Source organism: Quercus robur, chromosome 1 (genome assembly GCF_932294415.1).
Source record: "Quercus robur chromosome 1, dhQueRobu3.1, whole genome shotgun sequence".
Classification (NCBI taxonomy): domain Eukaryota; kingdom Viridiplantae; phylum Streptophyta; class Magnoliopsida; order Fagales; family Fagaceae; genus Quercus; species Quercus robur.
The window spans coordinates 1,986,610-2,013,896 of NC_065534.1; the positions used below are offsets into that span (position 1 = coordinate 1,986,610).

General features: G+C 35.7%; 2 protein-coding genes across 5 annotated transcripts; one reads left to right on the forward strand and one right to left on the reverse strand.

Annotated features, from left to right (window-relative positions):
* The first annotated feature begins 106 nt into the window (after positions 1-106).
* On the forward strand, positions 107-6,070 carry LOC126715237 (mitogen-activated protein kinase 9). Of its 2 annotated transcripts, XM_050415750.1 has the most exons (11): positions 115-531; positions 1,941-2,349; positions 2,451-2,578; positions 2,807-2,866; positions 3,265-3,414; positions 3,572-3,725; positions 3,832-3,971; positions 4,082-4,155; positions 5,044-5,145; positions 5,247-5,490; positions 5,683-6,070. In XM_050415750.1, exons 1-10 carry the CDS (start codon positions 280-282, stop codon positions 5,461-5,463), a joined length of 1,686 nt encoding a protein of 561 aa, XP_050271707.1. In that variant the 5' UTR covers positions 115-279; the 3' UTR covers positions 5,464-5,490; positions 5,683-6,070. The 2 variants fall into 2 exon arrangements, with proteins under 2 accessions (XP_050271715.1, XP_050271707.1); XM_050415758.1 differs by lacking the exon at positions 5,683-6,070 and having other exon boundaries at positions 107-531; positions 5,247-5,491.
* A 14,496-nt stretch (positions 6,071-20,566) lies between these two features.
* On the reverse strand, positions 20,567-22,714 carry LOC126715253 (uncharacterized). Of its 3 annotated transcripts, none has more exons than XM_050415786.1 (5): positions 22,487-22,714; positions 22,236-22,377; positions 22,067-22,148; positions 21,796-21,912; positions 20,567-20,871 (listed from the first exon to the last, which is right to left on the reverse strand). In XM_050415786.1, the coding sequence occupies exons 2-5, from the start codon at positions 22,355-22,357 to the stop codon at positions 20,821-20,823; spliced, it is 372 nt and encodes a 123-aa protein (XP_050271743.1). In that variant the 5' UTR covers positions 22,358-22,377; positions 22,487-22,714; the 3' UTR covers positions 20,567-20,820. The 3 variants fall into 3 exon arrangements, with proteins under 3 accessions (XP_050271743.1, XP_050271733.1, XP_050271724.1); XM_050415776.1 differs by having other exon boundaries at positions 22,479-22,712; XM_050415767.1 differs by having other exon boundaries at positions 22,474-22,711.
* Between the last annotated feature and the right edge of the window lie 4,573 nt (positions 22,715-27,287).

The window sequence follows — 27,287 nt, forward strand, 5'->3', positions numbered from 1 at the left end:
GGTTCCACACGGACACCATCACACAATGCTGACATGGCACGAAATTATTGGTCGCTACAAAACACCGGAGAAAAACCAAACCCCACCCTATAACTGCCAAATCCAAACAGCAGGCATCGATCGATAAGCTCTTTACTGCAAAACATAGTGAGACAGAGACAGAGACAGAGATAAACAGGCGGCTAAAGCTAACGACTAACGAAAAGCTAAAGCTATTGCTGGTTGGGAAAAGATAGGATACGGCGCGTCACAGACTTTTTTTTTTTTTAATCTACAATCATGTCCGGCTTGGTTCGCTGGTTCCAACGCCTCTCTTCTGTTTCTTCTTCATCCACATCCTCCTCTGCCGTTGATGATCACGATCATGATGATTATCACTCCCAAAACGACGCCGTACAAACACAAATATCATCCGAGAATGAAAGTCAAAAGGAGCTGACGATCACTGTGGACTTAGATATCTCAGGTTTGAAGCCGATCAAGGTCCCCGATCGGACCGCTCACAAGCTCGCCCCCACCGATCCTAACAAGGTCAGTCACACACACAATCCCCTCTCTTTCTCTTTATAGTTTTTGATAAGATGATTAAGGCTCGCATTTTTAGAGAGCGTCTCAATATTATATGATATATAAGATTTACTTCTGCTGTATTTACTGGACCGACTTTTTTAGTTGAAAAGCTCAAATTTGTGTAGCGCTATTTCAATTTATGCGTGTATTTATATGACGTGGAGCCCTTTGATCGATTCGTATCAATTGTATTTGTGTGTGTCTTTGGAGAACACGGAGAGAGATCGCCCGAGCGAGCAGTTTTTCGTGTTCTCGATCGAGGTTTTTGTTATTTTCAAAGCTTGTTCGTTAATCTAATTATGCTGCTGTTAGTGTTAGCTTGTGGAATTTGCATATATGAAGATTTTTCATGTGTTAAAAAAATTGACCTATTGATAGTTAACATTCAAGGACAACCCCGACGGGTTGATCTAACGGTTCCTCAGTTTCGTGTGATTCATGAGGTCCTAGGTTGCCGATGTGTGCGAGACTACACATTTTCGGGGGAATAGTCGGGTGCTCGAAGAGTATTGGACACCCACGTTAATATTCTAGGATGTATTTTATTTCTTTCTATGGGATGTGAAGCTGTCTTGGTTTTTTTTTTTTTTTGTGATGGGAATCAATCGGCGTTTTCCACATCATTCTGTCAAATTTAGAGGGAAATGAATTTCGTAGAATTCTTTGATATGAATTTACATGTGTATGAGATATTTACTCTAACACATAACAAGGTTGAGTCGGTGTAGCTAGCTTGGAAGAAACTGATACTTGTCTTGACTATGATGTCTGTGCGTGTTTTGACGTTGATGCAACAACATTATGTTACATTTTTGTTTTGATTAAATAAGTTAATTTAAATGGTTAATTAATGATTTTTTGATGGTTGGTTTACTTTATTATCTGGTATTTATTTGATTGCTAAATCGATATCATTTCAGAAAATTATTTGTTAGCAATGTGATGTTATTGACAATGTTCTCTGGCTCATATTTTATGGAACTTACAACGTCCTTTGTAATTAATTAAAAACTAGGTATAATCTGTAAATGATTCTAGAACGTCCTTGTGCATTTTCTGTACGTTTTTCTCAAGATTCCCATCACAAGCATGGAACTTGAATAGGATATTAAAGGAATTTCCATTATTATGGAATACATTTTCTGAGAAACTATGTGAAGGACTTTAACACATCGAAGTATTATATGTGCTCTATATCCATGGAATAATTAGTAATTCCTTTTCTTTTTTAGACAGAAAATGTTAATGATATATATATTTTTTCAGCTATGCAGTAACTATACAATTTCATATTCTTCTTCTATTCATGCTTTCAATTTTTATTTCTACCTGCTTTTGAAGAGTTGCTAATTAAAATTTGATTTAATCAGAGCATGCTTGACAAAGAATTTTTCACAGAATATGGTGAGGCAAGTCAATATGAAATTCAAGAAGTAGTTGGCAAAGGAAGCTATGGTGTCGTTGCCTCTGCAATTGATACTCACACTGGAGAGAGAGTAGCTATAAAGAAAATCAATGATGTCTTTGAGCATGTTTCTGATGCAACACGTATTCTGAGAGAAGTCAAGCTTCTTAGGCTGCTTCGACACCCGGATATTGTAGAAATAAAACATATAATGCTTCCTCCATCTAGAAGAGAATTTCAAGATATTTATGTCGTGTTTGAGTTGATGGAATCTGACCTTCACCAAGTAATTAAGGCAAATGATGATCTTACACCTGCACATTTTCAATTCTTCTTATACCAGCTTCTTCGAGCTTTAAAGTATATTCATACAGGTTGGCCTCCATTTTCATTGTTCTAAGATAGAATTTCCTTTGGTTTTAATGAAGTTGATGGCCTGATATATATATATATATATAAATTTTTTTTTTCACAGCTAATGTTTTCCATCGAGATTTAAAGCCAAAAAATATACTTGCTAATGCGGATTGCAAGCTGAAGATATGTGACTTTGGGCTTGCTCGGGCAGCTTTTGATGATGCCCCATCCACAATTTTCTGGACCGTAGGTGTTTCCATTGTGAAAGTTGTGAAGTGTCAACCCCAAGGGGGTAGCACAATCGGCTAGGGACCACGTCTGATGAAGCGGAGGTCACTAGTTCGAATCTACCCTTTTCCTTCCCCCTTGGGGCCAAAAATCACTTAAAAAAAAGTTGTTAAGCTCAATGATTTTTAATTTTTTAATTATTTATTATAAATTCTGTACATTTGCTGACAAAATATAATTTCTAAGGATTATGTGGCAACGCGATGGTACCGCGCTCCTGAACTCTGTGGTTCATTTTTCTCTAAGGTAAGTTTTCTGGTTATATTTCATAGATATTCTGTTCAAATGATGTCATATATATTCCAAAACATGTGCTTACTTCATTCAGAGGCGATGCTCACTTAATATCTGTGCTTGAGTGTGCTAAGTTGGCCCCTTTAATAGCATTGGATGGGATGATGAGATCTTACTAATGGTGTCAATTGAAATTTAAAGAATCTATATTACCTACTGCACGTGAATACAAATTTGGTGCATAAGATTATGTTTCTACACTACCTCGTTATATTTGTGTCTGTTGTACATTTTGTATGGTATACTCATCGTCCATGTTTTATTAGATCTGTAATATTCGAGTAGAATTAAAAATGGAACTAATCACCTGCACATTTTGGTAATTTGTTATCATGAACTGTCTTTTGCAGTACACCCCTGCTATTGATATTTGGAGCATAGGATGTATATTTGCAGAAATGCTAACAGGAAAACCATTGTTTCCTGGGAAAAATGTGGTACATCAATTGGATATCATAACTGATTTGCTTGGCACCCCTCCTCCTGAATCCATTACAAAGGTTTGTTGTCTTTTTCAGTCACTTCTTTCACAATTACATAGATCTTGAAACATTGTTTCATAATTGTGAAGTAGTTGTCTCTATGAATTTCAACGTACATTTATTTTAATATTATGTTCTTGTTTGCTCACCTTTGGTTTATTTGTATTTCCTGCAGATTCGGAATGATAAGGCTAGGAGATATTTAAGTTGCATGAGGGAAAAGCAACCAACTCCTTTCTCACAAAAATTCCCCAATGCAGATCCCATGGCTCTTCATTTATTAAAGCAGTTGCTTGCATTTGATCCTAAAGATCGCCCATCTGCTGAAGAGATAAGATATTAGTAAAACTGATTATTTCTGATGCATTTTAAAATTCTCATATGTTTAGATATCATATATCTATTTTTCTTGATATCCATGCTTGTTTCTTTTTCAGGCATTAGCTGATCCATATTTTGACGGATTAGCGAATGTGGACCATGAACCATCTAGACAACCCATTTCAAAACTTGAGTTTGACTTTGAAAGGAGGAAATTGTCAAAAGATGATGTAAGAGAGCTAATTTATAGAGAGGTACGACTACAGTGGTGATAGTGCTTCAGTGGTGTTATTTTTTATATCTTGATTTGGTTGTTCTCTCCTTCCTTGCCATCTGCTTATGTTGTAAATCTTAAAGCATACAGATTCTAGAGTATCATCCGCAAATGCTTAAGGAGTATCTGCAAGGTGCAGATCAGAGTAGCTTCATGTATCCTAGGTATTATTACTACTATTAATGTTGATGATGATGGGTGTGTACATGCATGTTTATATGTGAGTGAATCTACTGTAAAATGAGGGAGCCTAATGTTAAAGTCATGTGGTTGTTTGTGTGTGTGTGTAACGTATGTTAAATGTTCCCATCAGAGGTGCTTGTTGAAAAGTACTATCATAACCTGTTAAAACAACAAAATGCTAGTTTTGCTTTATTATGGATCTTGGTACCTTACCTATTTTCTTCACTATTGGTCATGATAAAGTATGAGGTACTTTGTTCTTCCCCAAATTCAGGAAAAGGGCATATTGCTGCATGTCCACCTTCTATTTCTGACATGGTTTTTTATGCACCTAGCCTTTTAAAGCCATGGGACTATAGCAACAATAACAATAACCAAGCCTTAGACCCAAATTTTTGGGGTCAGCTATGGATTCTCAATAGATTAGTTAGGGTCAGCCACATGTATTCTTTTCCGTCATTTTAGTCTGTCCTAAATCATACCCTTTCTTGCTTCCTTAATTGCCATATATTTTTTTACTACTTCTACTAATGTTATTTTTGGTCTTCCTCCACATTTTTTCGTTCCCTTATCTTGAATCAACTCAGTCCATGGGGCCATGTGTAGTGGGTATTTATTTTATTACTAGTATTGTTGCAATTTCAATCCTAGCATTATCCTGCAAAGTCAACTTTTTTGAATGACAAAAATTCCTGCTGCTTCTTCAGAGAACTTGTATTTTTACTTCATGGGGATTATTATGCATCATCTGATTTGATCAAATCATTATATACTTTTCATGCTTGGTGATTTTTCTGTTTGCTTTCTAAATTCCTTGTTTTGTCCTAAGACTTGTCATTATCAAGCTAAATGAGTTCTATGTTAACCAGTGGAATTGATCGATTCAAGAGACTATTTGCTAATCTTGAGGAGCAGTTTGTTAAAGGTGGAAGAAGTACTGCACTCGAAAGGAAACATGCATCCTTGCCCAGGTTAAGTGTTGGTCAAAATATGTCATATCTTTTTAATGGTTATGCAGTTTGTTTGATTTTATTGTCTTTTCCCTACTGATGTTTACCCTTCATTCTTTCAGGGAAAGGGTCTCTGTACCCAATCAAAATGGGGATAATAAGAAGTGTAATGCAGCTTCAGCTTCCCGTGCAACCCTTCAGAGCCCTCCAATGTCAGAAGGAATTGAGAAAGCAGAAAGCACTAACCAAAATGCATCAGCATTGCAGCATGACCCTAGCAAACCAAGTAATAGTCCCCACAGCCTATTGAAGAGTGCTAGCATTAGTGCTTCTAAGTGAGTGGATGTTAAAGGAAAGAATTGTGAGGTTAGTATTCTTTGATTACATAACACACGCACACATACACACACTCTGGCACTTTTTGTTGCCTGTAATCCGTTATTGAAAATGACATGACAAAGGTTACTGGCCGTGTGAAATGGAAGCTTCAGTTGTGTGGGACAGAGAAATCTAACTCTGCATCCTCTGTTGTGTGATCTCTGCTGTATTTTCTCACAGGAAGAAACAATCGTGGAGCATGATGAAGAGGTGGTTGATTGGTTGTCATAGGCAGTTGGAACACCATATTAGAATTTTACCTCTGAGCTGCGCATGGGATAGCTTTGTTTTACATGCTAAGCCCATAACATCCCCCCTTAATTGTGGGTGGTTGCAGTTTCTATAACTCATTGTGGGTTTTCTTTTGGCTAGGATTTTAGTTTTAGTGTTGTCTTAACAAAAACTTCCATACTGTTGAATTAGCTTTTAGCTGTTAAATGATATGAAAGCATTATATGGACCAGGGAAATATTGAATTATATGAAAACATCCTGGAATTCTTCCTGAACTCTGTAGCTCACAAATAATCTGCTTGTAAATTACACAAAGAGACAGAGTTGCATGGTTAGTGTATTTCTTTTTTGGGTGCAATTTAGTTTTAATTTTTTTTTTTAATGTTACAATTAGAGAAATATTGAATTGGAGATTCATATCAAGGGCAATCATTTGTTAAGTACTTTCAACTAGATTGGATTAGTAATTAGGATTATTATAACACACCTTCATTTGTGTGTTAGATTAGATCGTTAGAGAACACCATTTTGATTGATGCTTCTGACAAGTTGTGTACAAACAAATGGTTGTAATCACCAAAGGTCGTCAGAATTTTTACCCAAGAATCTCCTTGATGTCTTCAGCTCCAGCCTTCCAAATTTTTGCAATTAGTGACAAAAGCTGAATGTTTCTCAACTGAAATAAGTATGACTGATTTTTATTTGTTGTTATATGGCATGGGCACATCCTTATGCCTTTGTTCTTTGCAATTTTTCTCATAAAATCTGCATGGTGTGTGGTTTATTATACTAGGGGAATGAATCTTACATTGAAAAGCCCAGCAAGATAGTATTAAACGATGAAGGAAAAACTAATAGACACGGCATAGTAGTTAAAACTTAAAATTTTGTATTTCGGTTTTCTTGTTAGAGAGGATTGTTAAAAAGAAGATATTCTACCGCAACAATATGGAGATGAAGGCATTTTCTTTTGCACATGGTGCTATGTTGAGTTTCAAGACTTTTTTATGTAAAGGTTTATCTTGATGAGAATAAAGAAAATACTAGAAGTTTCATTTCAGTTGCATGTGACATGGTTTGCTTATGTAGCACTACATCCTCCAAATGATGTGCAGACAAACATACATACACAAAGGAAATATAAGGAAAGAAAAAGTTTTAGATAGAGCACAGTATAGTGTTTCATGATTCAAAGATGGGAGCTTTTTGGACAACATATGTACTTAGCTTTATGATGTGCCTTTCAAAGCAAATGTATGCATTTGAATTATAGGGTTCTCCAATGGTAATGATATCTTTTGTATTGGTCATGTGATTTGTTTGTAGTTCAAAACTCACTTATCCGTTCTTACTATCTATCTATTAAAAAAATGTATATATCTGAAATACATTACAATGTTCATAGTATGTGAATACAAATATTTTGTCTCACATTTTATGTGCACTTTATATACTTTATAAATAACAACTTGTCTTTATTTAAAAAAAAAAAAACTTGTCATGTATTCTTTTTTATTTTTTTTATTATTATTTTTTTTGAGGGAAAGGTAAGTCAACTTTAGTAAGAGAGATCAAACTGAAGTACATCAATCAAGTCTTGTGGTAGTTCTTCTAACCACATATCTGTATCAGCAGCTAAAACGGCTCTCTTTGCCAGGGAGTGGGCCAACTTGTTGCCCCCCTTACGTATATGAATGAAATTACAAAATTGCATGCCAGCTCCTAATCTTTGGATATCAGTTATAATATGGCCCAGCTGAGTTCTGTTGGGCTTTGGGTTATTGAGTGCTTGTATTACTTTCAAGGAATCCCCTTCCACAACGGCCTTGAAGATGCTGATCTCTTGTGCGAAAATAAGTGCTCGCCTAGCAGCCAAAGCTTCCACCATGTCCATCGAGCTTGGCAAAGGGATTTTCTGACTGAGGGCCGCAATGATCATCCTAGATTCGTCGCGAATGACAATACCCAGACCAGCAATCTTCCTATCCTCAAACACAGCGCCGTCGAAGTTGATCTTGAAAAGCCCAACACCAGGTGGCTGCCATTTTGTTTCAACCTGAGGGATGATAGCCCGTGTAGGAATGTCTTGCACGTCGTTAAATTCCTGCAACAACTCCCTCGCTTTTTTCACTGTTTCGCCAACGTCCCACACAAGTTGCCTTTCTCTCATTCTATTACGTCTAGTCCATATACACCAAGCTACTACGGAAAAGAGCGCAGCTGTACCTGAAGATAATTCCGATAACACGAAGGACACCAAGTCACCAAAGCTTTTGAAATTTCTTGTACGTGGGTAGTAAAAGGACTGATCCGAGAACCAAATACTCTTGGCATGGTCACAGAGCCATAAGCAGTGAATGACATCTTCAGGAAACTCTTCACAAAGTCCACACTTATTATCTGTTAGGATATGTCGTGCACAGAGATTGGGCTTTGTAGGTAGAGACTCATTTGACGCTCGCCACAGGAAGTGCTTGACTTTGTTAGGGGTCTTAAGCCCCCAGATACCATTCCACAAGGGCTTTGAAGCTTCTGGATTAAACGAGCCAGCCTGGGATAAGAATGATTCATTTGCTAAAATCCGGTAAGCACTCTTGACTGAGTAATTGCCATCCGGGGTCCACGGCCAGATAAGTGCATCCCTGTCAGTATAAAGACTAACAGGCATACTCTTTATACAATCTGCCTCCCAAGGGTAAAACATCTGATCAATAAGTTCTGAGTTCCACATCTTCGTTCCTGTGATGAACAAGTCTTTCACAACAGCCATAGATGAATCCATCCAAGGAGATAGGATTTTTCCCCCACCTGAAGAGTCCAGCCACCTATGCTTCCATATATCTATTGTAGAGCCATCTCTTATACGCCATCTAGCACCCTTACAAATAACATCCCTTGCCTGCATTATACTCTTCCATGCAAAGGAACTCCGAGGATTAATCTTAGCATCAAGGATACAACCCGAAGGAAAATATTTTGGCTTAAACACTCTATACAGCAAGGTATCTTCTTTATGGCAAAGCCTCCACACCTATTTACCAAGTAGTGCATCATTAAATTGTCGAAGGTCATGAAACCCCATGCCTCCAAGAGCCTTTGAAGAGCAAAGCGTCTTCCACTTCACCCATTGCATCTTCCTTGAATTATCTTGATTCCCCCACCAAAATTTGCGGATCATAGATTCTATATCTTTTATCAACCCAAGTGGCAAGTGGAATACATTCATGGAATAGGGAGGGATGGATTGAATCACAGTCTTAATCATTACTTCCTTCCCGGATTGAGATAATAGTCTCTCTTTCCATCCTTGCATCTTGTTCCAAATTTTCTCCTTGATTTGATTGAAGCATGCTTTTTTTTGCCTCCCCACAAAAGATGGCAAACCCAAATATTTGTTATAGTGCTTTATTGCCGGCATAGATCCTTGATCTCCTGTTGAACCTCCTCAGAAGTATTTCAGCTAAAGAAAATGGTTGTCTTAGCCCTGTTCACCTGTTGGCCTGAAGCAGCTTCATACCACTCAAGTAGGAGCTGAATTTTTAGGCATTTAGCTGCATTAGACCTGCAGAATAGAAGGCAATCATATGCAAAAAACAGGAGAGTAATCCTTGGACCCTGCCGGCAAAGAGATAGACCCTTTATTTCCTTGTCCTCTGCTACTTTACACAAGAGAGCATTAAGACCCTCTGCACAAAACAGAAAAAGAAAGGGAGAAAGAGGATCACCTTGTCTCAATCCCCTTGAAGGCCGAATAAAGCCTTTTGGCTCTCCATTGATGAGTATGGAATAAGTCACTGTTGATACACACTGCATTATCATTGCAACCCATGATTCTGTAAAACCCATACGTAATAGAATTTTTTCCAAAAAACACTATTCCACTCTATCATAAACTTTGCTCATATCGAGTTTTATGGCCATATACCCCTCTCTTCCTGAACATTGTGTATTCATATAGTGCAAAGATTCAAAAGCTATCAGAATGTTATCAGTAATGAGTCTATCTGCAATGAAAGCACTTTGAGCCTCTAAAATTATAGAGTTCAAGATGGGTTTGAGTCTATTTGCAATAACTTTACTAATGATTTTATAAAGCACATTGCATAAACTAATGGGTCTAAATTCCGAGACTCTTTCAGGATTGCAAACCTTAGGAATTAAAGTAATGAAAGTGTGATTTATGGATTTAAGGAGAGTACTAGAATTCAAACAGGAGAGGACAGCTTCAATAACTTCTGGACCCACATTTTGCCAAAAAGATTGATAAAAAATGGGCGGCATCCCATCTGGACCTGGTGCTTTTAAAGGTGCCATTTGTTTAATAGCATTATCCACCTCTTCTTTGCTGTAAGGCTTCAACAGTTCAACATTCATACTCTCAGAAACAACCTTATTCACACCCTCTAAGATTCGGTCAATATTATGGCCATTTGAAGAAGTAAAGAACCTAGTATAGAAGTCAACAAATAATGAAAACACCGCCTTGTCCTCTGACTGCCCTACCCCTTCATCATCTCGGATTCCTTTTATAAAATTTTTCCTTTTTCTTTGGGTAGCCACCGCATGAAAATACTTTGTATTCTTATCACCTTTAGCCAACCATTGTGTTCTCGCTCTTTGTTTCCACATCCGGCTTTCCTTGTCAAGTAGAATATTGAGTTCACGTCTAAGGGTGACAACTGACTCATAATCTCCCCCTTTTGCAGCCAACTCTTCCGCTTTCCACAATAATTCTTTCTTCTTAGCAATCTGGGACTTAACACTTCCAAAGTGCTCCTTACTTCACAACTTCAACATTTTCTTACATTTCTTAAGCTTTCTTGTTACCTTGAACATGGGGTCCCTTGGTGATCACATTGCCACGCTCTCAACACTGTATCACTACATCCTCTATCGACCAACCACATCTCTTCAAAACGGAATGGGTGTCTACTCCAATGCTGAGCTTCATTGTTGGGGTTGAATACAAGACTAATAGGGCGATGGTCAGAAGAATAGCAGTGAAGGTGGCGAATCGTAGCAGCTGGAAACTTAGATAGCCAATCATAGTTGGCCACTCTCCTGTCAAGACGCTCCCAAATCAAATGCCCATGTCGTCTGCCATACCAGGTGAATTCCGGACCTGTGAAGCCAAGGTCCATGAAGCCACAAAAGTCTAAAGTGTCTTGGAAAGCTTGCATCTGCGCATGCGATCTAAGTCGCCCACCCCTCTTCTCTTCCATGTGTAAGAGTTCATTAAAATCACCCATACAACACCATGGTAAGTGTGGTTTGGATTTCAACATACGGAGCAGGTTTTTCTAACTGCTTTTTTCCAAACCAGGTTTCGGACAAAAAGACAATTAGGGGATCTTGTGCTCGAATAAATTCTTCAAGCTCATCCTCTGCCCGTGGGTTCCCAAGCCCACGGCAGTTCCAGGCTAGACAAGTCATGGCTCTCGGCGGGGCTGCTTAGTAGCCACCACCGTTGGTAAGGGGTTTGCACAAAGTTTTTTTCCTGCATGCACAACGTCACTGCTATCCTCATTATCACGTAGAAGTCTTTTCTTCATAAAAGGCACGGGCTGGGTTTCAGTTGGGTTTCTATCCTGCACCAATCTCTTCCAACTACGGGTTTTATGATTGTTATCCTGTGCGCTGCCCTGTGTAGATTCCGTCATAACCAGCTTTGGATTGAAGCCTACACCAGTGGGTGTATTACTAATGGATTGGCCCTCAGATTGCACTAAGGCCATATCGGGCCCAATTGGACTTGAGCCCACTACTATAGACTCAAACTTTGAAATCTCAGCGTCAATTCCGTTCAGAACCTCCTGGAAATCTGGCGTACTCCTCGCGATAATCTCCGAGATTTTCGCATCTCCTGTAATCACGTAATCCGTTACTTCGTGGGGTGGCTCCGTCGGCGAAACCGCCCTAGCCCCACCTGCCTCCTCCCTCGGTTCAGTACCATGATCCCAGTTTGATCCAAACATCCCACTCCACTCTATATTATTCTCCGTTCTTACTTCCTTCGTGACTCCTCCATGAGACTTATCACCGTTTACATCACCACCACCCTCCTCATCCTCTACGCCACCCACCTTGATCGTTGCGCACTTCCTCATATTAAAAGTTGGCAAACGTAACCAAGCACCATACTGCCTTTCGTTTTCAGTCAGAGAGCCCTTACTTCTCACCCAAACATCGCACTCCTTGTCACTATGGGTAAGCCGACCGCACCAATAACACAGATTTGGCAAGCATTCATATTTAAATCTAACCCAGCCGATCTCCCCATCCCCATGATAGATTTTGCGTCCTTGACAAAGTGGTTTCGATATGTTAACCCCAACTTTGATTCTCATGAAGGTGCTTCCATCCTGATTGCCCCACTCTCTAAGTCCTGGTTGTACCTCTCCACAGACTTTACCGATCTCAGCAACCGCATTTGGATTCATATCCCCCACTGGTAAGTCATGGACCTGAATCCAAAAAAACGTTTTATCGAAAACCAAATCTTTTACTGCAACGGTCTTCTCCATCCGACATAGAGAAACCAAGTGTTTATCGTAGCTCCATGGTTCTCCTAAGAGGACCCTGTTTACATCCATCTTATCTAAAAACACAAAGAGAACCACATGACTTCCCATATCTTTGATCTCAAAACTCTTCTTTGTCTGCCACAACTGTTTGAATGTTCGAGCTATAGCCTCCATATTCAATACTCTACGTGTAAAGAATTTGGCTGCTAAAACCTTCCCCCCTATCGTCTTAAAGATCTGACCGCTATACTCATTCTCCTCCTCCTCTGATAGCGAAAGTTTTTTCCACATCACAGACAAGTCTTCCATGATAACCCTCGGTTGCAAGCGTTGAAACCGAAAGACAACTCACTGACTTTGAAAAGGTAATCGTACAAGTATGATTGACACAAACTGAAAAGCCTAAACCCTAGAGTTAGGCACAACTTCTACTAGGCGGCTAGGGTTTTGGCAGGAGCCTCACCCTAACTTCAGAGAAACTTTTTAGCTTATAATTCTAATTTATTTTAAGTGTATTCTTTTTTATTTTCCTTATAAAATAATCAAAATTTTAAATAGAAAAAAGATTATACACATGACGAACCACTATTAGTGGAGTATAAAGCAAAATACAAAAAGTAGGACATGGTATCTATTCCTATTATATGTCTTATAATATTAATTATTATAAATCTTAATGTTGACTAATTCAGAACCAATTAACATTACCCTTTTAATTATTACAAATCTAATGTGGTCCCAATTCAGAATAAAGTCTTAACTATAAGAGACAGAGAAATGGTTGAAATTTAATACTCTTATGAATAAATCTATTACAACAACTAAGCCTTTATCCTAAAATTTGTAATTAGCTATAGATCCTCAACTAAACAAACTTGGTCACATGACTATGGATCTCAACTAATCAAACTCGATAAAATCTATTCTTTTTGTCAGCATAATCTTGCTCGTTTTGAAAAAAACTCATAAACAAATAAAAATTTCCCAAGATAAAAATGTGGTTACAATTGAAAAAAAGAAAAAGAAAAAAGATTGCAGATCATTTGTAGGAAGTAATGTAATGGCCTCCATGTCAACTTTTGGCTCCCTAATGGCACCCTTTGAAGTCTTATTGAAGGACCACTTTCAAGAGATGAAGACAAAGTGATGTTGCATCAATGCTTTGACAATGGCACTGGTTGGAATTTGCAAAATAGCTCCTTTGTATTGCTTGATCAAATTCTGGAGAGCTTAAAAGTAACCCCTTTCTCATGTGACACCAATGTTGAAGACTCACTCATTTGGGCTTACTCCAAAAATGGTTCTTTCTCTCTATCTTTAGCTTATTTATTGGCAAGAGGCTTAAAACCCTTGAACTTGGATACTATAGCTATGTCATGGGTTTGGAAGATTGCTGCACCACCTCGGGTTTAGTTCTACCTTTGGCTGTGCATGCATAATAGCGTTCCCACTGGTGAAGTACTGGGTTGCAGGCTTCTCTAGAAGTCTTGGCTGCACTAATAGCTTTATGGTAGAGTTGTGGGTCTTAAGAGATGGTTTTATTCTGGCCAAGGACCTCAATCTTAATAGCCTTATTGTTAAATTGGATGCTAAGAGTGTTGTCCAACTAATGAATAATGATTCTGCCAATATGCTAATGGATCCTCTTTTGACTGACTACAGGACCCTTCTGAGAGCCATCCCCAACAAACGGGTTGAGCACACCTACCACGAAGCAAATTGTTGCGCGGATGCTTTAACTAGAGTAGGGGCTAGACGTAATTTCTCTTTTGTAGTTTTTGTGGAACCATTGCCTGTGGTGGAGTATCTGTTAGAGCATCAGCATTGAAGAATGCTACTCTATCCTATTTTACCATCCCAAAAAGCTACTTTATCAATTATACCATACCATTTTACAATACACCTTACATCCAAAAACTCTATTATTTTACTTTTTCATTAAAATATTATTTTTTTAATCTTTCTTTATTATTTCTTTCATATCATCACTTTTTTTCAACTAAGGGGTGGAATAAAATATATATATATTTTTTAGCATAGTGCTACAGTACAATTCTAAAGTTTAGAATTGTACTGTAGCACTATTGCAAAAAATTTTGTAATAGTAAGGTATAACATTTTTTGATGCAAATGTTTTTTAACTATGAAATGCCAAAAAGACCTTAGTTATGGCATTAGCATTCTTCAATGTTAATGCTCTTAGCTAGTGATAAAGCTAACACTTTTTGTAATAGACTTGTTGCTTCTAATATATAAGTAGCCATTTCTGACCCAAAAAAAAAAAAAATGTAATGGCGATTGGAGGCGGGGTAGTTTATTTCAGAGCCGATTTTATTGCTCTCCCCTATTTGCCTGGGCCCTTTGCTTGGCTTAGTTTGTATGTAACTAAGGCAATGAATTTTGGTAGATTATATAAACACTAATCCTAAAGCTAAAGCTGTGCAATTTTTGATTACAAGAGCCGTGTGAGACGCAGAGTGGCGCTGTGTGAACGTTGTGAAGGTTATGGATGAATTATAGGGATATTTACAGTGTAGCCAAATGAAGTCGGTTGGTTATCACTAGGGCTTTTGCTTTTAACGACGAAATCGTGTCGTCTCAGGGTGTGTTTGGATAGAACTTATTTTGCTGAAACTGAAAACTGAAAACTGAAAACACTGTAGCAAAATAATTTTTAAATGTGTGAATCGTACTGTGGGACCCATTTTTAATGAAAAAATTGATAAAAAATGAAATTTGTGGGTTCATGAACAGTGCATGAACCCACTGATTGACAGAAAAGTAAAAAAAACAGGGCTAAACAGAGCGCAACAGTACTTTACTGTTGCGCTTGTCCCCTGAAACGTGTGTAGAAAAAAAAAAAAAAAAAAAAAAAAAAAAAACGCAAAACGCAAAACTTGGACGTGGATCCAAACCCAGCCTCAATAGGTCTCAGACTAATATAAGTTGAGGCCAATGTGTTATGGCGAAGGTCTCAAATTAATTTCTTTAAATATTGTGCCTTTTGAGGCAATTTTTATTTTTAATTTTTTTAATTTTTCGTATAATAAGTATTAAGTTCTTTAGGATTTTCTACATTTTTTAGGAGAAGGCATTAGGTGAGACGGGCTTATAAGCCCAATGTCTCACTGACATGCACGTGGGTCCCAATTAAGTGAGACATGGTGTTGTTTCAAATAAATACCTTAATTTAGTTTCAAATAGATTATTTTTAAATCTCACTCAAATTTACAATTTGCAAAAATAGAACCTAGCCTAGGACTGACTAAATGCATTTTGGGACTAGAAGCAAGTGTAAAATATATTGTCAAATTATTTTCATATATTTATAAAACGCAATTTAAAAATTTTGGTTCTAAAAATATCAAAACAATTAATATTAGAATAAATATCTTATTCTAGATAGTTATTGTCTCTCTTGGCAATGTTGGACTTTAATTATTGAACAATATATTTTAGTGATAAATTTATCTCAAAAACTATTAATTCTAATTTTAGTAGTAAAATGCATTAATAAAATGTTGAACATTCAAAAAGAGTAAAATAATTTAAAAATAATTTTTATTTATTAAATTTTGGGCCTTAAGGCAAATTGTATCTATTTTAGAGATGTCTTGGGTAACACCCAATCTCTATTGATTAATCTAATTTTGTAAAGCCTACTTGATTCAACATATGAGACTTTTTAGCTTTAGTTTGAGTGGAAAGTCTTCATAATGAACTTTTTTTTAGAGAGTTTCAATCTATAGTGTCTGCTTTTGATGATAACTCTTTATTATCAAATTAAGATACCAATTAGTTTTTGTTGTAGTCTTTATAATGAACTTTAATTTGTACAGAATGAGTGTTTATAAATATAGTTGAGTGGTAAGTCTTCATAATGAACTTTTTTTTTTCTTGAGAAGAATTCATAATGAGCTTTAATTTGTGTAGGGTGAGTGTTAAATATCATTTTATTTTATTTTATTGGATTAAAATTTTTTATTATGGAGAGTAAATTACATATATAATATACTTGAAGATTCAATGCGTTGAAAAGGATTTTGTTTATAGATTTTTTTTAAAACTTTCTTCTCGTGTATATATATAATATATCACTTATTATTCATTATTCTGATAAATTATTTGTAAATTAGATATTAATTATTAAATTTTCTTTTAAGAAAAAGTAAACACACTATGTCATTCTATTAAAATGTGACATGAGAAAAGAAGCCGAGTAACATTCAAGCAGCATTTTATGTTACCAAAGATTCCCTCGTCCACTTCTGAGCAACCACGACCCCAATCCATCCATTTTCTTGATTGGGCCTAACCTGTGCAAACGGGTGAGCTGTGTTGGTTGTCATTCAAAATGTCAATTTCATTGAAAATGTCTTTCTCCTTGGATCAAGGGTTTTACTTGCAATCGCCCCTTATTTAATTTATAAGGAAAAATAAGAAAACATTTATGAAGATACTCTTATGTTGTATTGATATATGTCAATTTATATTTTATATCAATTTAATGTAACAAGAACTAGAGATGGGATTAAGTATTATCAAACTTTCCTGTGAATTTCCATTGGGATCAACTGAATTTTACTATTGGTCATTTCGAAAATCTTGACAATTTCACCCTCACGGTTTGTAATTTTTGGGGAATTACCATTTCCAATGTCCAAATGGCTTGTCAATGAATCTATATATATAATAATAAGTAAAGCTGAGAGAAAATTCAATTAAATTATAAATTGGAATTTAATTAGAGTCTAATTTTGTGCTACGTGTCCCATCTAATCCAAGTTTTTAAATTTTTTTGCCAAGTGAGTTAATTTAATGTAAAAATTGGATTTCAATTAGAGTTTAATTTTGCGACATGCGTCCTATCTAATCTAAGTTGTTTAATTTTTGTACCAAACGAGTTGATTTAGTGAAAAAAAGAGGAGTCTAATATAAATAAACCATAAAAAACATAATTTTTGAATGATTAATATTTATGAGCCTTTTTTTTTTTTTTTTTTTGTAGAACTAAAAACAATTCAAGTTTATTAGTCATCTTTATATATATATATATATATATATAAATAGGTGTAGGGATGACAGGCCCAGAAATGTATATTGAGTCGTGGGCCCTATCCGAGGACATTTAGTAGTCTGAAGACAGATAGACGTTAGCGAGGAAGTGCAAATTAGTGAATGGTGGAAGGAGTTTGGTCATGAGGGTTCGGGAAGGTGGTCTGAGGAGAAATACCTCCTCGGCTTAACAAAGTAGAGGTCAAAGGGGTTGATCTGCTATCAAGAGCAACGTTCCGGACAATTCTATTGGTAAGGATAAGCATCAGGAGGGAATAAGATGAAGAGAAGCTAAGAAATACTAAGAGAAAGCTGCTACCACCGCATTAATTACTTTGTAGCTAACTTTCTAACCGCATTAATATGGAGGTGATACATGAACGGTGATATTCAGCCTTACAGCTACCTCCAAAGATTTTAGGAAGGTGCTGATGAGACAAGGATTAAAGCAAACAACTTGACCTACACGTGGAGGGTGGAGATGAAGCAAAGGAAGGCCATACAAAGAAGAAAGACCCCATTGCGAGGGGATCATCTAGGAATCTATAGAAAATACACTGTAGCAACAAGAATTGTAATTGTAATCAAGTCTAAGAGCAATATATTCAAGAACTACTCTCCTCGAACTTTGCCGAGGAAGAATTATTTTGCATAAAACTTGTTCGTTTCTATTTTCTTATCATCTTTAATCCATTGTGAGTGTTGTCCAAGTCATTGAAGCCTAGTTTACAGCCCACTCTCTACAAATTCATTGTATTGGGCTTTTTGAGCCTTAAACCTTTTACCTTTTTGGGCATAGGATCCAAACCTCGCCCTTACAATAGGTAAAACTGAGAGAAAATCCAATTAGATTTTAAATTGGAATTCAATTAGAGTCTAATTTTGCGCCACGTGTCCCATCTACTAAAAATTTTTAAATTTTTGTACCAAGTTAGTTAATTCAATATAAAAATTAGATTTCAATTAGATTTTAATTTTACGGCACATGTCTCATCTAATCGAAATTTTTTAATTTTTGTGCCAAATGAGTTAATTTAGAGTAGAAAATGAGGAGTCCAATATAAATAAATCATAAAAAATATAGTCATATATCTAACACTATATATAAAATTAGAGGAAGAGAGAGTTGTTTGAATGATTTTATATTTCTGACCCTTTTTTTTATTACTAAAAAAAATTCAAATTTATAAGTCATCTATATATATATATTGTAAGAACCCAAAAATCTAATAGCCCAAGCCCATTTAGAATAGAGAGATTGTACAGTTCAACTTGGGCCCAAATCAATATATTTGTAAGAGAGTGGATCGAACAACAAGAGAAGGCTTAGCCTGAGGATCAAAATGAGGAGGGAAGTCTTATTATTATGGATTATGTATGAAGATGGCTAGTTACAAGTTTTCTTGAGGAGGCCAATATTACACAGAAAAATACACTGTTCACACTCTTCTCTCAATGTTCTTCTTTTTACTCTTCTTTTTCTGGATCCCTTTCTCTGAAAACTCTCTTTTCTTTATATACTCACCCCCTACTTCACATCTTGACCCCCCATCTTTACCTAACAAAACTCTCATCGTGACACCTATCCCTTTAAACATCTGCTGAAGGTGGTAGAAAGAGCTGCTTAGTTGTGAATTACAGTATTGTTTAGGTCACTTTCTCATCAATGCAGCTGATAAATCTGTTGCCCACCATTTAATGCGGAGACAACAGTCTACTTCTTGCTGGAAACTTCCCCTACCCTTCATGATTCTCTCTCCTCAGCCAGTCCTTCCCACCTTAAGCTCCTAAGAATCTTTTGTCTCTTCTCCTCCTCTCCTCCTCTCCTCGGGTGAATTCCCTCCTCAGGCATGTGATGTCCCAACAACAACACTAATAGTTCAACAATCCCTTCCTTGGTCCTCGGCCACCCCCCCCCCCCCCCCCCACAACACACACACACACACACACATATATATATATATATATATATATATATATATATATATATATATTAGCAGGTATAACTTAGAGAAAATCCAATTAGATTCTATAATTGAAATTCAATTTTGCGCCACATGTCCTAAATTATTTATTTTTAGAAAGAGTTTTATTTCTCAATTTTGGAATCAAATGAGATCTTATTATAAATATTCATTCAAGTGAGTTATTATGTACAAAAACCAAAAAGTCTAGAATTAATTAACATAAAAATATTTAAAAAATAGACAAGTTACATTTTTTACCTCATAACATTCTTACAAGACTTTTTAAAGTGTTTTTAAAAAATAAGAATGACTATTAATAATATTTAAATTACATATGTAAGAATTATACAATGCATCTTAATGTATATGTTTTAAGTATATTTATGCATATGCATAGAGTTACAAGTTAGTATAATATAATGGATCGAATAGGAAGAAGTGGACTGATTTGTTCTTCTATTTTTTTAATATAATAAAAAAAGTTAATCATATTTGCCATGATTTATATGAAGCCGAAGGGGATTAGTGAGTAGACCTATATTGGGCATGGAAGGATTCTATCTGAGATATGGAATTAAGTATTATCGAACTTCCCTATGAATTTCCACTAGGATCAACTCAACTATACCATTGATCAATTCGATAAGCTTGACAATTTCACTCTTACGGTTTTTAATTTTTTGGGAATTACTATTTCCACTAATGGCATGTCAATGAATGAATATAACTTCAAATAATATAATGGATTGAACTGGACCAAATTTGACCTAACAGACCAAAATGGACTAAATCATTGGCCACATTACCATTTTTTTTGTTGATTTAATTTTTTATAATATTAAATATATTAATTGATTGAATTTACACATCATCTTAGACGATTTTTTTTTCCTAGTAAAATCTTGGACAATTTAATATATTTAATATTATCAAAAAAAGAAAAAGAAAAAAAAGACTTGGCTGATGATGTGGCTCAACAAGAGCATAGCGAAATTAAAAGCTACGCTTCAATTTTTAGATAGTATATGTAAATTGGCTTTGATTTTTAGATAGTATATATACTGGCAAGTTACACATGTATTAAATGGATCTTGAGTACGGAACCTTACCTTTTAAGGCTCTAACACACACTTGCAAGGGTAGGGGGTGCCAGTTGGATTAGTACTTGTTCGTTCATTAGTATAAATGCATTATCTATATAAATTTCTACCATTGTTTTGTAATAAACCATGAACATATAGTGTACGGCATCATTTGCCACATATCTTGCGTTTGGGCAGAGCAATTAAAGATACCAACATTGGAAACTTAACCATATCTTGGGTGTTTCTAAATGGCATTCCATATAACATTGAGATATATCTGAAGCTGGATAGAAGCAGTTCTTATTATATAACCAAAAAAGGGATAAGGAAGGTCGTTGCATATTTTTCTACTTACTAATCTTCATTTTGTTTATTCCACTCAATTGGCGTCAGATAATTCAACTTCTAAAAAGTTATGACAGTTACACTTCTAACAGAGCATTGGAATTTCCTTTTAGCCACTTCCATCAAGTTGACCATTAGAGAGAAGGTGTGCCATGTATTGCTGCAAGCATGGAATAAAAAGGAGAAGTCAGAGAGCACTACAGTGTTGGAGTTTCAGTCAATGCAGACCTTATTCACTAGGCATGACTATAATGTTTCATGTATAGTAGTGAGCAATGATATCATCAAAGAAAGTTTCAAAGGTAATGATATGTGCACATGAACAATAATCATTCAAATATTTGGCAGGCAATTGTACTTAGAAGAATAGAAGTAGTTTAGGTGGAAATGGGGATGGAGAGTAAGACATCATTTAATATCTGGACAAAAAGAACACCTTAACTGTGCAAATGAAATCTTTAAGTATACTGTAGCCTGTTTCCTGCATTAAAGATTTTTAGCAAGTTTTAACTAAATCTAGCATGGCTATGATGCATTGCAGCATGTGACTCCTTAATATTAGTTCTATGTTTGAAGCCAATACCACAAGCTACACCTAGAGTTTCAAACCCAAGTATTCCTGGAATCATTTTACTCTTATTTGTCAGTTAGCCTTATTGTAAAAGCTCATCTTTGGGACCCTGTCACACTAACTTACCCCAAAGAGAATTTCAGGATTGTCAGATGTCATTCTAGCTACAAGAAAAGCCCCGAATTTGTAAGAAGTCATTCAAAAATTGACTGTAATCACAAACTTCAAAGCCTATGTTAAACTTTTACCTATCAATTGAAGGTACAATACCAGTTTCACCAAAACAGGATCACTGAAGAAAATGAGAGCTATACAATCAAATAGTATAACAACATTTTCAAGATTTCATGAATCTACATCTTTAGGCATCAATTTTAATGATTATATATATAACATAGCCCCAATAATGGATGTTGACCGTTAATAAGTTTTTATAAATAAACAAAAGTGACTGAATTCCTATCATAGAGATGCAAAAATCATGTCTATTGGATAAGCAGACTCAGTGCTTACTGCATGATATGCGTAAGGCGATTTCCCTTGCCGCTCAAAGTGTTTCGCCATGATGCAATACTCAATCGGACCCCACTCTTCCACTTCAAAGCAATTGCCAAGTGCGGCTTTATATAACTACCAACAAATCACAAACTCAAATATAACCACCAATAAATAAATAAAACCATCACAGATAAAAGAACAGTGTAACATCAATTTTAAAAAACCATGACTCACATACAAAAACAACAGAGTACAAATCTTAAATCATACTATTATTTTCACAAACCTTAGCCGTGTCCGTTAAGAGTTCGGTTCCAGCTGGGTAAGATGCATAGAATTGGTCAGCTCTAGAATACCCAGCTCTCGTTCTGCAACACCCAAAAATAAAAAAAGGGTCATTAACAACATAAGCAGTAAGACCAAGTTAAAGGAGTTTGAAGTGGAACTAGACTCACGTATTACTCGTGTAAGCATAGCTCACGAGAGCTGCAAAGCAGTAGAATCCGGTATAAGACACAATTCTCCGGAACTTCTGAATCTTCAGAATCTCTTTGACCCCATCGTATAGTCTCATCATTGATGATGCACAAATCGTCCCTGAAAGCAAAAATGTCCAAGCAGTCATCAGTGAGACATTTAATCAAACACTTCGTGCGCATTAATATTTTCAGGTGCTTGGTTTAAGTACTCAACCTCACCGAGTTACCTCCTTGGCTGTCTCCTTTTATGAAATGAATCCCACAGTTGGGATTTAGAGTAGAGGAAAATGCGATTAATGAGAAGGGTTCAATGTTATGGGAAAGTTGTTTGGGAGGATTCACTGTGATGTGATTTGGTGGTGGGTGTTTTATTGGTTAGCACTAAGCAACACTTAGAAGATTCCCAGTTGTGATTTCGAAGGTTTGGAAATAAATACCACTAGATATTCAGCAAAAATAAATATTTAAATACAGCACTAGATTAAATTGTAATTTACACTTTAAGGTCATTTTGTTTTTTTGACTTCCAAAATTTTTAAATTTTAGATTTGTACCCATTTTTTATTTTTATTTTTATATTTTCTCTTATACTCGTAATCACTTTGTACATGAGAAAGTGTCAATTCAACTTAAGTCCCTTGACAAATAGTATCGATTTCTTTAGCACATATTTTATCCCTATTCTTTACACTGTATTTCAATTTGGTTTATAACATTTCAATTGTGTTAATTTAGTTTCTAACATTTCAGTGTTGTGTTAATTTAGTCTCTGATGTTGTCTCATGGATGAAAATTGCTAACATGACTAACGGCTAAAATAAAAAATTAGTTTTCGTTGATGTGGTAATAAATTAATTTTTTATTTTAGCAATTTGCCATGTCAGCAATACCATTTAAGAAATAACGACCGAGACTAGATTGACATAGTACTAGAAGGTTAGGAAGCAAATTGACAAATTGAGTAATGGACCAAATTGCTATGTGTGGAGTAATTGTGATTTTTTTGGGTTTGATATGGTTTGGGAAAATCTTTATATAATGGATTATTGGAGGGGTAAGCAATAAGCATAGACCTCTAAAAGCCCAAGCCTAATGTGCATTAAGATGTTTTTTTAGCCCAGGCCCAATGGATCCTAAGAAAGGTAGCAAGGTCCTTGATCACTTTCTAGGTAGGGGTGGTAATTTGTGTTCGCGTGTCAAGTTAATTTATGAGTATTTAACTATATAAGTCAACACTAACCCGACATGTTTATTAAACGGGTCAAGATTCCTAACTCTAACACGACCCATTTATTAATTGAGTTAGTCATGTTTATCTGTTTATTAGATTTTAGCAAAATGAAAAAAAAAAAATTATTAAAGAACAAACAAACAAATATTTTTAATATAAAATTTAGAACTAATGAGTAACTGCATCACAAATAATCATTCAAAATTAAAGTATATCTCAATATCACAAATAATTAATTACAATATTGGTAAAATGTTATTTAATTAAACGGGTTAGACGAGTCAAATGGGTTCTATGTGTTGAACACTAATCCAATTCGTTTATTAAACGAGTCAGTCGTGTTAACTCGAATATGACACGAACACATTAACTCTCAATCCATAATCTGCTAATTTTATGTTGTGTTGTGTGAAGTTCGCAGTCTTGTCCAATTTTGCCACCCCTATTCCTAGGCTGCTTGGTCCAAAGCTATGGTTATGATCAAATGTAGTCCCAACATACTTTGACGGAAAATGCAAAGTGGCGGAACCTTGTACATACATTTGAGGCAAGCAAAGGTATAAACGGTGATGATATAAACGGTGCGTTTTCTTACGAGTTTCCAGTTTCTTTTTTGGGATAATTACACTTTACCCACCTGTGGTTTACCTCTAATTCTATGTGCCTACCTGTGGTTCAAATTTTGACACTTTACCCACCTGTGATTGTCACCGTTTATGTGCCGTAACCCACCTCTGTTAAAAAAGAGGGGTAAATAAGTCTTTTTACACCCATTTTATGTCTCTCTCCTCCCAAAACAAGAAAAACAAAAAAAACAAGAGAAAAACAAGATTAAAATATGATATTGGTTCCTCATCATTCACAAACATGAAGAACATGCACAATCATGAAGAAGATACACCCAGAAAATTAATACAAATCAAATGAAGCAAAACTATGAGAGAGAGTTCTTCGTCTTCTTCCTTATACTTATTTTTTTGTGCCTGAACTAAGAAATTTATTAAAATCAAAGCATAACACAATTTACAACATGACAACAAGGAGGATCAACAATTTCCAGCACTTAATTTCTAAAGTTTTGATTTTCAACATCCAAGATCTCACTCACACAAAGCCACTGTATATACATTGGCAGCACCTAAGGGGAGGATCGGCAAAGCTTGACCAAGGGAATAGAGATATGAGAGAGGAAGGTTTCAAAGTCAAACAACAAACCCACCAGAAAATATCACAACATCGTGAACAGTAGAATATAAATTACTTGATTTGTTGAAACAGATCAAACGGCGGCGCATTCTCCTTGATCGAACGGCGGTGGAGGTCAGATCGAAGGGCGATGGAGACAGCGATGGAGGTCAGATCGAAGGGCGATGGAGGTTAGATTGAACGGCGATGGCTTGGATTCGAAAGGGATGGAGGTAAGATCGAATGGCGATGGAGGTTAGATCGAACGGTGATGGAGACGGCGATGGAGGTCAGATCGAAGGGCGATGGAGGTCAGATCGAACGGCGATGGCTTGGATTCGAAAGGGATGGAGGTAAGATCGAACGGCGATGGAGACGACGATGGAGGTTAGATCGAACGGCGATGGCTTGGATTCGAAGGGGATGGAGGTCAGATCGAATAGCGGTACATTCTCCTTGGTCAGATCGAACAACGATGGAGGAACTCAGATAGAAACAACGTCCCTCATTGTTAGTCTCTGCCTTGGATCTGATTGGACGCATTCTTGGATAACTTCACAGATGACATCAAGCTCATTATTTCATTTTTTTTTTTATAACCGGTCAGAAAAGCTTATTATTTCTAAAGGACTTGAGTGTCGAATCAATCAGGTAGATGCTCCGCTTGTCATTTAAACTTACCCAGTTAAGTTTTAGATCTTTAGATTTAGATCTGGGTTTTCAACTTTTCTAGGTTTCCAGTTTTTGGACATGAAGAAGAGTTTCAATTCTTGTTGTTTAAACTCTTCTGGGTTTCTAGTTTTTGGACATCAGGAGTTTCAATTTTTGTTGTTTGAACTTTTTTAGGTTTTCAACTTTTCTGGGTTTCTAGTTTTTGGACATGAGGAGCAGGAGATTTGATTTGATTTGATTTGATTTATTTGAACGTTGTTGAGTTAGATTATGAGTTTTAATTTTTATCTAATTTTTCTCATACGACTTTATCATGCTTTCAGATGTATAATTAGTTTATTTGTGGTTAAGATGATAAGTTCAAATACAAGTTGAAGTTCTAAGAAATTGCATAATATTTTTTACCAATAGCACATTTTGATCTTGTTTTCTCTTGAATTTTTACGTGTTTTATGTTTTGGGAGGAGAGAGACATAAAAATGATGTAAAAATACATATTTAACCTTCCTTTTAACGGAGGTGGGTAACAGAGCCTTAACGAAGGGAATCACAGGTGGGTAAAGTGTCAAAATTGAAACCAGCAATGACTTCTTCATCAAATTGTAACACAAATTGAAGTTATACAAAATCAAATCATGCAGTGATGTAGTTTCTTAATCAATTTAAGATTTTATAAAATTATTTTAATTTACCTCACAAATAGGTAGGTTCTCGTGTATAACACGGGTTAGCGACTAGTTTATTTAAATCTCATTTTGAGTCAACATGAGTTTTAAATTGATGCCATGACTTGGGTGGACTTTTTTTTTTTTTTTTTTTTAATTATTATTATTTTTAGTACATGCACATTTCTCCACTAAAACTTTGTTAAGCTTTTAGGAACCTTTTGCCCTTCAACTATTTTCCTTTGAGGATGTGGACAGAATTTTTCTTGGTTTGAGGCTACAGGCCAACCCAAATTTGGCTAGGGGGGCCTCATTGAGTCTTCCATTTTCCTGATTCCCAAAATATATAATGAAATTATTTGGCCTGAAGAATTCAGGACTCCAATTGACCATTGCTGTAACTAAATTACAGTTCAATTCACAAGCCAGCCAGCTTCCTTGTCATAAATATCATTGTCACCTGTGGAACGGTTTTTGATTCTTCTAATACCCATCTCACAAATGCAATCATTGATTAATTTACTTTCGATTTATACTTTCGATTTATATTGTATCATTTTGTGCTCAAAAGCAGCTTCATTTATGCCAAAAAGTGATGCTAAGGATACTGCACGTTTTATTACATACAAATTTACATATCTATTTTCAAAAACACACAATAAATCAGTTAATTATTTCATTAAGTATGTTTTTGACATGACAACAATTATATTTATTGTTTTTTTTTTTTTTTTGAGAAATAAACACACACACAAGGGAGAGGGAAATGAGTTCTAACACAAAGGCACACTCACATCAATTTAAAAAAAATTTGTAATAAAATCGACATTAACAATTGATAATGTACGGAAAATTAGTGAGCCAATTGCAAGAGCTCTGGAAGACCTACAAAAAGGAAACACACTATCAGAGAGCATTGTTGTGGTCTCTAAGGAAGGGATCTGACATTTTATATAGGGCTGTTGGGGTGATTGCCTTCCATAATCTTTGTCATTTTCCTTACTTTAGTTATTTTGTTATATTAGCATATTAATAAAGTTATTTATGTAATCATAATATAAACATGATATATATATATATATATATATATATATATAAATATATATATACACTCTTACTTCTCTCTTAACCCTTATTTTCATATTTAAATTTTGGTATCAGATCCTCCTTATCCAACCTGAAGACCAACTAAAAGACTTTAGAGACAACAAAGGAAAAGAGAGGAAATCATTGTCAATTAATTTTGTTTTTTAAAAATGAGTTGATAGAGTCAGA